Raw genomic sequence first — 11,440 nt, 5'->3', positions numbered from 1 at the left:
TGGAGGTGGTCCCTGACGACCCGAGGGGTGGATAGAGACTTAAGAAACTCCTTCAGAGGAGTAGGATCAAAACCTTGCGTGCTAGCCATCGTGGCCTCGAAGAAGAGATGATTTTCTCTCCTTTCCCATTACTCTGGTCTCTACTGTCGCCCATTTCTTCTGTATGATTTGCTTTGGTGATGAATTAATGTACTGTCACTGTCATAATAAAAATGCGTTGGTTTTATATAGCGCTTTTCTGGACACTCAAAGATGCTTTACATTGCATTATTCATTCACTCCATACTTGGTGGTGGTAAGCTACTCTTGTAGCCACAGCTGCCCTGGGGTAGACTGACGGAAGCGAGGCAACCAGTCTGCGCCATTGCCCCCTCCGACCACCACCAACCACTCACTCACTCACTACATTCGCCAGGCTTCCTGGTGTTCCCAAAAAGTCTCCTATCCAAGTACCAACCAGGCCCTTCCCTGCTTAGCTTCAAAGGTCTGACGGGATCGGGCAGAACAAAGGCGGTATGTCATGACTACATACTAATATTGCAGTGTTCATGCAGTTTATGTTTGCTGTCATGTTATGCTTCTGTACTGTCATATTTTGCTACTACAGAATGGCTCAGTATCTTTTGACTGCATTAACCAATCTGTGTCACCAGCCAGCCAAATGTCTGCTGCCCGAGTTTACATCTTTATTTTCCACAATAACGCTCAAAATAGTAAAATGTCGATGAGGGTTTGGTCGCTTAGCTAAAACATCAAGAAGAATGAGAGGAGAGACTGCCTTACCTCCATAGAACACACAATTCCTCAAACAAGTGAGACAAAACATGTCCCCAGGCCAGTTTGTGACAAGCCAAGAACTTCACTGCCAGACAACTCAACAAAGTTCATTGCAACTGTGACTTTGGCATGTGCACCTCGTGGAGGGAAGTTCTTCTGCTTCTGCAGTTTGACAAGTGTTTGTGACCCCTACAGCTAATCAGCAAAGAAAGCAAAAAAACATGTTCAGTATGTCCCTTTGAGGTGTAATGTATATGAGCAGAGGAGATGTTTGTAGCTCCTGTGAAAACTCACACTTGCATAGACTTGTATTCTGTGGTTAACAGTGCTGTCTTGAAGTGTGGGGTTTGCCTACTTTCAATGCTATTTACTATGTTCTCGTTTGTTTTAGGTATTCCTTGGCCACGTCACGTTGCGGCCACATTTGCGAAAGACTGCCAGATGGAAATCCCACTTATCGATGCTGTTCTGCATTGAGTTGCTGCCCACCGCTTTGTCCGGATAGCGATCTGAAAGCTGTGTTTCTACGGCCCCAGTGAGAGTGTGTGACTCACTGCTTCTTATTGCTGCAGATGACTGTGCGCTGTTTTCAGGAAGCCAAAGTCGGATTAGTCACTCGGAGCTGCTCTTCCTCCTACATCTGCATCTACCTCTGCGGCATGTGTGGAACAAGATGCCCAGATTGACATTACAATGCAAAAGATCTTGGCACAGTAGTATCATTCGTTTGACTTTCAGTGGAGAATTTGCTACTGATTGAATCAAGTGGATCTCAGAATTGTTTGTAAGTGTATAGCAGTCATTTAGAATTTCCAGCATCGTCATGTCGTTGGCAAATGAAGACTCAGTGTGCAATACTACCTCATGATTGGCTTGAACCACCTGTGAGACCAATTGTATCAGTTTGAGCCTTTCGAAATGGATTTTTGTGAGGCTGAACAGCATTTCATCAACAAATCTATTCAAGGAAATTCCAACAAATACTGGAGAAAACTATGACGCCATCTGTGGAAAAACCTAAGCAAATGACATCTACAAATGGAGAATGATCGTAAAACACACGTCAAAATCCATGATGGACAACCTAATAGGCCACAGTCTGAAGGTTAAGCCATGGCCTTCGCAGTGTCCTGACCTAAACGGCATTGAAGATCCCGCCCCAAAACTGCCGTTATCCTACCACGATAGCAACTGTTGCTATCCGTCATTCTCCCAATCTTCTACCATTGAAAATAGCAAAATGCGGCACAATGACGCTCATACTTAATCAATTACTGGACTAACATACTTACCGGGTAGTGCAAGAGCGCAACTACACATGACTGTGCTGGCTACATTAAATGTAGCTTGAAAGTGTGATAGTTGTAGTGTCCTCTTCGTTGCATATTGTATATTCCTCCACTGCACATGGCAACCCATTTGGCCTTGATCTGGAGGATATTGCGCTGGTATTACCCAGAAAAGGCTCTGAGTAGGCATGTAATGATGGATATGCAACCCCTAACACAGTCCTGGGTTCGACACATGTCAACTTTCTTTTTGGTCTATTCAAATACATTTCTTTTCAATAGAGTACATTTTTTGATGAGGATGGAACAAAATAATTAACAAGGGTCCAGTTTTTCATTACAATTGCGATCCTTCCACTGCTGCAGTTTTCCCAATAAGCCGTAATGCTGATGATTGTTTCGTCAGCAGGACTTGCCAATGTTTTTTTTTTTTAGCATATTGTCAAAGAGGGATTTGTCCTGTCGGGTTATCATCCGCCCGCCAGATTAGCCTCAGCAAAATGTCAGCCGCACATTAGGATTTAAATGCCCGATGAGTTTCCTCCATTGACAAGGCGCTGCCAATATCCGTGTGCGGGCTGCTGAGTGCACTTGGAACAGGCCGGAGCTGTAATGAATTGAGCGGCCGGCAAAGAGACGGAGAGAGATGGATGTGTGCGGAACACTGCAGTGAGGCACTACATATAGTAGAAACAAAAAAAAGTGCACTGAACAAACGATGTTGTGGATGTGACAAAAGGTATTCGGTATATTTCGGAAAGTGCCTCAATATTCTGTTTCTAAGCTAAGTAAACTTAAGGGGAGACACTACAGGCAAAACTCATTTTTTTCAGTTTTCAGGTTTTGGGCCAAATAGGTCTCTGAACATACAAGCTTTCACCCGGAAACAGAAAATATGTCTAATCTTCACAATAACATGTTTAAATATTGCGCTGATTCAATGTTCCCCCATAGACTTATATGGGACAATGCAATTTCAAGGGCCTTTTTCTGAAAACACATTTTTCTGTCATTGTGGCGACACTATGTCCACGTCACTCGGACCTAAAGACTTCAAATTTTCCAGCCTTGGACTGAACAATATTTGGAAGATTTTTTCGGGGGGATTTTTTATTATTTAATCCCTAGCCCCATTTATTGAGTTTTGAATGTCAAAAAATAAGGCGAATATTAAATTTGTACAAGCTTTTCCACTAAAAAACAGCTTATTTTAAAACTAAACAAGATATCCAAAATCCCCTCTGAAAAAGCCTTGGTAACTCATTCATCAATAAAATGAAACCATGAATTTGAATGTAGCTCTATCCATTATTCAGATTTCGTCGCCAAAAAGATGGGAAATTTGGGGCATTTTTAGGCATAAAACACCTTGTTCTTATATAAAAAGATAAAATGACAGAAAACTTGCAATGTATTTTTGTTCTCACATTTATGCCAGTAATCTACAGCAACAGTTTCAAATTGATATCTGTAAATATATCTTTTTTCCCTATTCACCTGCAGTGTCTCACCTTAAAAACCAACTAAAAACAATGTGTGTGTGAATCTGGACACTGACAGGAGAAGATGAAACACGGGAAACACATGATTATTATGATATAGTTTAATTGTCAAAAGAAGAGATAGACCAAACTCACATTTCAATGTTAACACTGTATGCCAGAGTTGGTCAGGAAATCATTACAATATTGCTGCGCTTTGCCATGTTTCCCACATTTTCTGTATTGGTGTCGTGTATGGAATCTCCTCGACAAGACTCTGTCATCCAAGCCTATACGGTAGCCTGTAAACGTCCCTGGAGGTTTACATTTGGACACATTACAAAACTTAATGGCATGATTTCTCAAAAAGAGGTTTTCATTACACTCTTGCCACCAACTCACCACTTTTTGTACACGAGGAGCAACAACGCAAAACGGTAGGGTGAGGCTTATTTCAAAGACCCTCGCTGATGCTCTTCATTCATCAGGAGGTAAACACAGATTTTTCGAGGTAATTTCGTTTTTGATTGGACATGATGGCCTACATGGATTCTAAAGGAAGAATACAGGGCAGCGCAATGTAAAGAGGAAAATAATGTGAACGTTGCCATAGAAGAGCAGCGCTCCAAGTGCTGCTTGTCTTGAACCACGCCTCAGTTGACATCTTTTCTAATAAGACAATAAAACCAGCGCCACCTGCGGATGTACCACGTTAAGTTTTGAGTTGCGCACGGACTGCAATAGGCGGAAGATCTGGCCCTATGACTCCAAGACATGAAACATTTTATATAAACACAATGGACCAGAAGCCCCTTATGAGAGATCAACAGGCCCGGTTAGAGTCGTGAGGCTGCCCTCCCGTGGACCCACCACCTGCAGAAGGAGCCATTGGGGGCTGGTGCAAACGACCCGGCAACGGACAAGTGGAAGAAAATGGATGGATGGATGGACAATAGACCCATTTCTCTCAAATATTGTTCACTAATCTGTCAAAATGTTTGTTATTGAGCACTTCTCCTTTGTCAGAGAATCCATCCCCCAACAGATGTGGCATATGAAAATGCTGGTTAGACCACATAAATATTGCACAGGCCCCTTAGGCTGTCTACAATAACAGGACAATGAAATGTTCAGCTGTACACATCACAATACCACAGATGTCGCATGTTTTACGGCAGTGCGCTATTGTCATGCTGACCGTGCATTCAATATTAATATCTCTAACACTGGTAGAAGATAACATGAAAAAAAGACGTCTCCAAATGCGTTTCAGATTTTGGTAGTACATGCGACCAGCCTCACAAACCACAAACCACGTGTAAACACACCAGGACCTCCACATGCAGCATGTTCACCTCCAAGATCTACCAGAGGAGCCTCAGCTTTTTCACTATAGAGTAAATACCGATCATTCCTTGGCGTAGGATTTGCATACTGTTCCTTGTTGAGAAAGTTGTCAGTGTCACTGTCTCATAACTTCAGGGCAGTCATTTATCACTCTTACGTTGTATCCGGTGTGTGATGCATCAAAAGAATCCTGTCAGTCTTGTTCTATGACCAAAAAAAGACATGCAAAAACCATAAACGTAAATAGTTGTGCCACATACAGTAGTAGACAGCGCAGTCACTCAGACACAGCTCATTACGGTGAGGAGGGGATAAGTGACTGTGTCAGTAACAGAGTTCAAATCCAAACCGGGTGCTCTTCAGGATCGGGTGGAGTGAATCCATAAAGTTGAGAAAAGAAAAGGAAGGGATTCTGAGGAACATTTTTATTTTTAAGTTGTATGAAAGCATGGCATCCTTTCAGACTGGCAGGGGAAAGTAACAGGTATACTGGCCAGAAAATGAACGTTTATAAAAAATATCTTTTTCACTACTCAAATTAAAACAACTTTAAGGAAAACAAATGTGAGTATGTTTATTTTCAGATGTTTGTCGGTCATTTTTCTCTTTAACAAACCAAAAAATCTTGATGTTGCCAAAGTGGTTCTGGGTTTGCAGGAGACAGTTACTTAGTAATATTTGAAAACAAGTAGTGGTGTGTTGAGCTGACCAGGTGAACCAGTTTCTTCCAATACTGGCGGGCTTATGCAAGCAGCTCCATAGTGACTCTGTGCTGTTTATGGTTGCCCACAATGACACGGTGTGCCTCACGGTCGTCTCCATCCGCAGTGAGTGCAGAGCTGAGGGCTCTTCAGCGGACCACCTCTGGTTTTACGTCCCCGTTATCTCTCACCGCAGAGCCCAGATGCACAAAGCTCTCCACTGGCTCAACAATCTCGCTGCAGAGATGAAGAGGTGGATCCGGTCCGTCACAGACATACGTACATACGACTTGGTCTTTGTCCAGCTCACTTGAAGGACAGGCTTCTCTGCCTCTTTACAGAACAGAGAGTACCTCTCAGCTGTAGGACGTGCGGAGCAGGATGTACCATCAGCGTCAGTCAGATGGTAACTTCTGAAGGACACTCTGAGGACACACTCACAAACCCTGGTCACCAGGTGGTTAATGATGCAGTTGAAGAGATCGAGAGCAGCCGCAAATGATAATCTATCAAATATTATATTTACTATATTTGTTTTATAATTGCACATGGTGGCGCAGTGGTTAGCGCTCGTGCTTCACAGTGAGAAGGTGCCGGGTTGACCTTCTGTGTGGAGTTTGCATCTCCTCCCCCTGTCTTCAGCCACAAGGGCCCCGCATCTCAGTCAAACGACGGTGTTGTTTCATTGATTAATCAACGCGTTCTTACGGGGTCGGGCTCTCTGACAGACAGGCAGTTTTAAATAGCGGTTCCCAAACTGAGGTGAGAGAATGGGACCATTTGCCATTTACCATTTTAAAAAGTGAGGGCAATAGACTAGTAGTAGTCCTAAACCCCAGTCTCACAGTGGCTTAGTGGTTAGTGGTTCTCACACAGAGGGACGGGGCCTGAATTGTGGTTATTATGTTCCCCTTCTGCCCTGCACTACTGACCAGTGGAACTGTTTTTTACCGTAAACGGATTCGCTCTTCGTCGAATAGCCACGGGATGCGAACTGAAGGGTCAGCACCGGCTCTGCATGTCTTGGTAGGTTTCCTCCGGATACTCCGGTTTCCCCTACCACTAAAAACAACTACAATAGGCTAATCCTCCAGCCATGGTGTTTCTGACCATCTGCCTGGCTCCACATGGGTCCCGAGCCCCGGCTGCCCACTGCTCCTACAGGTTGGGGATGGGTCAAATGCAGAGAACGAATTTCCCTTAACCTTATTATTATTATTATTTTTTCTTTCTTTTTTTAGAGTCATAAACAGTTACAAAACATCCTAAACATTTAATAGGCCAATAATGCAAAACAAGTCTCTTTACCCCGCTCACCCTGACTGTGAGAGAACTCCAACAAGTTACGCATGTACTACCCCTTTCTGGTGAGACGTGTTACTCTCACGCCTGCTTCTCCAGAGCTGAATGGAGAGATGAGCCAGAGAGAGAGAGAGGGAGGGAGGGAGGGAGAGAGAGAGGGAGGGAGGGAGGGAGGGAGGTGTGGATCGTACTTAGGAGCAGAGTCGCATCCTCCGCGCAGTGTGGAGAGACCAGTCTGACAGAACGCACGGCGCGATTGCTGCAGGCGCTACTTCAACACAAAATTACTCACTCTTTTTTTTTTCTTTCATTTTTTTTTTTTTTTAACCGCCCGTCGCGCTTTCATTCCGGTCCATTTCCACCCCGTCCCGCGCCAACAAGACAACAACAAAATGTGGATTTATACTTTCGTGCCGGGACTGCTGCTGGTCATGTGTACGGCGGGTAAGTCCCACGCAGAAGTTGTTGGGGTCTTTTACGCAGCGCGCATTCTGGCTCTTACGACAGGACGTACATGTGTTGATTGCTAGTTTAATGTTCCTAGCGTTTGTTTGTTTGTTTGTTTGTTTGTCTGTTTGTTTTTTCGAATGTGTCAAAGAGCGAGCATGCGTCAATACTTTTTATTGTCCATTTAAAGTTACAGCATGGTGAATACACAAATGTATGAGAAAAATATGGGACTTATGCGTTGCATTTAAAATAATAAATACATATTTAGTCATGTTTTCGGGTTTGGGCCACTTGAAATCTTCACTTTCAGCCAGGACCAAACAATTCAAAAGTCTTATCTACGCAATAAGTCTGACTAACTTTCATGTTTCTTCCCATTACTGTGGGGAATTGAGGAGTCAAAGGGAGTTTTGTCCAAATTCCTTCTTCCCAGACAATACAGGCTCCAAATTGTTCAGTCACATTGTACCTAACTTAATGTAATACAATGTAATGTGCTCTGTAGTAATGTGCAATAACTTGTACCTATGTAGCATGTACACAATGGAATAACTTGTATTAATGCTTTGTAAGTACATAATGTAATAGGACCCGAGACCCTTATGGTTAGGGCTTAAGGTTAGAGTTAGAATTATGTCTTGTTACATTATGTACCTACAAACTACACATACATATACATATTATGTATCTAACCCATAGGTACAAGTTATTACACATTGTTACAAAGCACATTACCTTGTACTACATTTAGCTTGGTACAATGTACCAAGGGTATAAAATAAAGTGCTACTGGGATTTGTATCCACTTTTTGCCAAGGATTTTGGATATTTGGACGTTAGAAACGTTTGCATGTGAAACGTCAACAACTTACATTTAATCCTTAAAGCCACATTGTGTAGAATTTTACCATCCATCCATCCATCCATCCATCCATCCATTTTCTTCCGCTTTATCCGGGGCCGGGTCGCGGGGGCAGCAGTCTCAGCAGAGATGCCCAGACTTCCCGATCCACACACACCTCCTCCAGCTGTTCTGGGGGGACCCCGAGGCGACACCAGGCCAGCTCGGAGACATAGTCCCACCAGCGTGTCCTGGGTCTTCCACGAGGCCTTAGAATTTTACCCAATAAATAAAATTTAGGTACAAGCATTGATTTTATGACAGATATTTTTATCATTGAAAAATACCTCATAAATGTACAAACATGTGCCTTTGCTGTGAGCGGCTCAGCTCTCCTAAGACATGACAGTAACTCTACCGGGAGTGGGTACGTCTCCAGCTCGTCTCCATGGAGATATTGACTCAAGTCAGCAGAATATGATATTTCAACAGGTTAGATTCTTGATCCTTTGTACTGATGGCAGTACAGTATAGTCCATAGGCCTTTAACATGCATTGTCCCAATGTAATATACAAAAAAATTAAAGGTGCATTATGGAACTTTTTATGTGAAGAAAAACAAAAATCTGCGACGTTTGAGTGACCCATGTGGCTGTATGGGCGGCTAGCATAGTGCTTGTTGTGTTTTTAGGTTTCTGGTAGATTTTGGCTGTGTCTGCGCACCAGCAGTAAGCAGCTAGCGTTGGCAACTTTTCACCGTACCCATTTGTATTCAAGTAGTTTATTCATGTCAGTTTTTGCAAGTTTTTGCAGTTTTGAGCACAAATGAACTAAGGTCCAGTTGTTTTTTTCTTAATGGCGTCCAAAAGTGGTGACAGCATTAAAAAACACAGGCGTAATGATGAGCAGCTGAAAGGACTGTAAGTCAAGAATTTATGATGGCAGTTGTAATATGGCCTAATCCCTGTCTATTTAATGTTTGGAGATTTCTGTCCAAAACAGCATCCCTCCTGTAGAGTTGTAATTGTACGCTGCCCTCCATCTCACATAGAACGTGAACGCAACCTATTGATCCAGGAGTGTTGTGGAAAGGTGCTGTGCTACCACCCACTCAGCCGCTGGGCCACTAAAATATGTAAATGTGCATTGGGGAACTCTTTAAGTGAAAAAAAAAAAAACACAAAGCAATGTATTAGTGAGTATTTGACCTTTGAGTGACCCAGCAGCTGTACGAGTGTTCAGCTTGGAATCTCTACTTTTCATCACGGTGGCTTCAGGATCAATTTACAGTTCTGGAAGGGTCTCACTGCTGACGGAGCCTCTCACCAGAAAACCCACGAAACAACTGATGTTGGAGTGTTGTAGAGGCGCGGTGATGGAAAGTAAGGTGTCACACTAACCACTCATACAGCCGGGTCACAAAAAGGTCAATTACAGCGAGAACCATATGATTACATACACATAAAAAGACACATTTGCATTTTTTCTCACTGTCTGACATGAAACCAGAATTAAGTTTTTAGTTGTAAGTTTTTTTTAGGTCAATAAGAATGAAAAAAATATATTTCTGTTTGCCAAATTCCAAATTTCTACACATTTTTGTATTACTTTTTACAAAGCCAAAAGTTGACATCCATCCATCCATCCATTTTCTTCCACTTGTCCGTTGCCGGGTCGTGGGGGAAGCAGTTGGAGTTGCCCAAATCACATTGCACCAGCCCCTATGGCTCCTCCTGCAGGTGGTGGGTCCACAGAAGGACGGCCTAATGGATCTAACCGGGCCTGTTGGTCTCTCACAAGGGGCTTCTGAACCGGTCTTTGTCTGACCCGTCACCTAGGACCTGGTTGCCATGGGAGACCCTACCAGGGGCACGAAGCCCCCAACAACAGAGCTCCCAGGATCATTCGGGTGCTCAAACCCCTCCACCACGTTAAGGTGGCAGTTCCAGTTGAGGCAAAAGTTGACATACATTTCATTAATATTTAGTAGCATTGGCTTAAAACTGTATAACTTTCATTTCATTTCATTTCATTTTTGATTTATTTCAATTGTTCTGAATATTCATTTTTACAAAAAAAATAATAATAATAATAATGCTGATAAGAACAATCCTCATCCAATTGAAAAGGAGCACAAAGAAGACACACTTATATTATGTGTTCCTTTCTCCCCAAAAAAAAAGAAACATTTACAAGATGGTCTGATGGAGCAACACATCAATCACAAAAAAACAACAATAAAAATAAATGTTGATTCTGGTTTCATGTCAGACAGTGAGAAAAAGTGTGTTTTTATAAGGTATATGCAAACATATGGTTCCCGCTGCAAGCACAAATATCAAGGTTTTATTTTTGCCTGACAAGTTTCATAATGCACCTTTATTGTTTTCATATAAAAATAAGACCTTTTACGTGTAGATTTAAAAAAAAAAAAATTTAGAGACAAAAGCGGAATAATGGATGCAGCCAGATTGAACTTGACTAGACTTTTGCACAGTCGGGGTGCACTATGTGATGCCTTCAGCCTCATGGTGCAGTTAGTTCAAAGACCTGCTGTCCGGGGGCTGTACCTGTACATGTTCTGAAGTTCTGTACAATAGCGATCCCTCCCCGAGCTTTTTCTTCCAAATGATCAATGTTTGCTCTTCAATACCAGAGCCAGTGCTGTGTTTTATGCCTTACTTAGTTCTTCTATTAATTATCAGTGGAAAATGGTTAATACGGTGCAAGTGCAGATGTCTTACTGTCCTGGTAGTGAATAAGTATTAAGAAATAACTATAACTAACTGGATTAAAAGTGCAGATCAGCCAGTTTTAAACGGATGCCGTTCTCCCCGTACCGCTCCCGTTCGTGTTGATTTGACTCGCCGTGCTTCATGTAGTAACAACATATTTCTGTCAGCGCCTTTTACTGCTGTGCCTGTGTGCTGCTCCTACCCCTGACCGGTTAGACACAAAGCTTACAGTGCAGAATCAATGAAGCAGACCTGGAGCGGGACATGTCCTGGCTCCGTGCCCGACTCAGCGGACAACAGCGCTTTCAAAGTGATCGTCCTGCACGGATGTTTTTTTAAAATGAAGAGTCAGTCATTCAGGAGGATTATTAGCATTTCTACTGGAGCAGATTGAAGCTGTTCTTAACCAGAGCTGTCCTTAACCAGCTCTGTCCTTATCCAGCTCTGTCCTTAACCAGCTCTGTCCTTAACCAGCTCTGTCCTTATACAGCTCTGTCCTTATCCAGCTATGTCCTTA

At 42.8% G+C, this 11,440-nt stretch overlaps 1 protein-coding gene across 1 annotated transcript in view; it reads left to right on the top strand.

The window, feature by feature from the left end:
* The first annotated feature begins 7,165 nt into the window (after window positions 1-7,165).
* The window catches only part of hgfb (hepatocyte growth factor b), an 84,324-nt gene continuing 80,049 nt past the window's right edge, over window positions 7,166-11,440 (top strand). Inside the window, exon 1 of the mRNA XM_079567817.1 lies at window positions 7,166-7,341. Within this exon, the coding sequence (XP_079423943.1) occupies window positions 7,290-7,341 (52 nt within the window). The 5' untranslated portion in view covers window positions 7,166-7,289. The remainder of the gene's footprint in view (window positions 7,342-11,440) is intronic.

This window comes from Gobius niger (genome assembly GCF_951799975.1).
Source record: "Gobius niger genome assembly, chromosome: 12".
Taxonomy (NCBI): Eukaryota; Metazoa; Chordata; class Actinopteri; order Gobiiformes; family Gobiidae; genus Gobius; species Gobius niger.
Note: the sequence above shows the minus strand (reverse complement) of the source record. Positions and strands in the feature narration are given on the sequence as shown.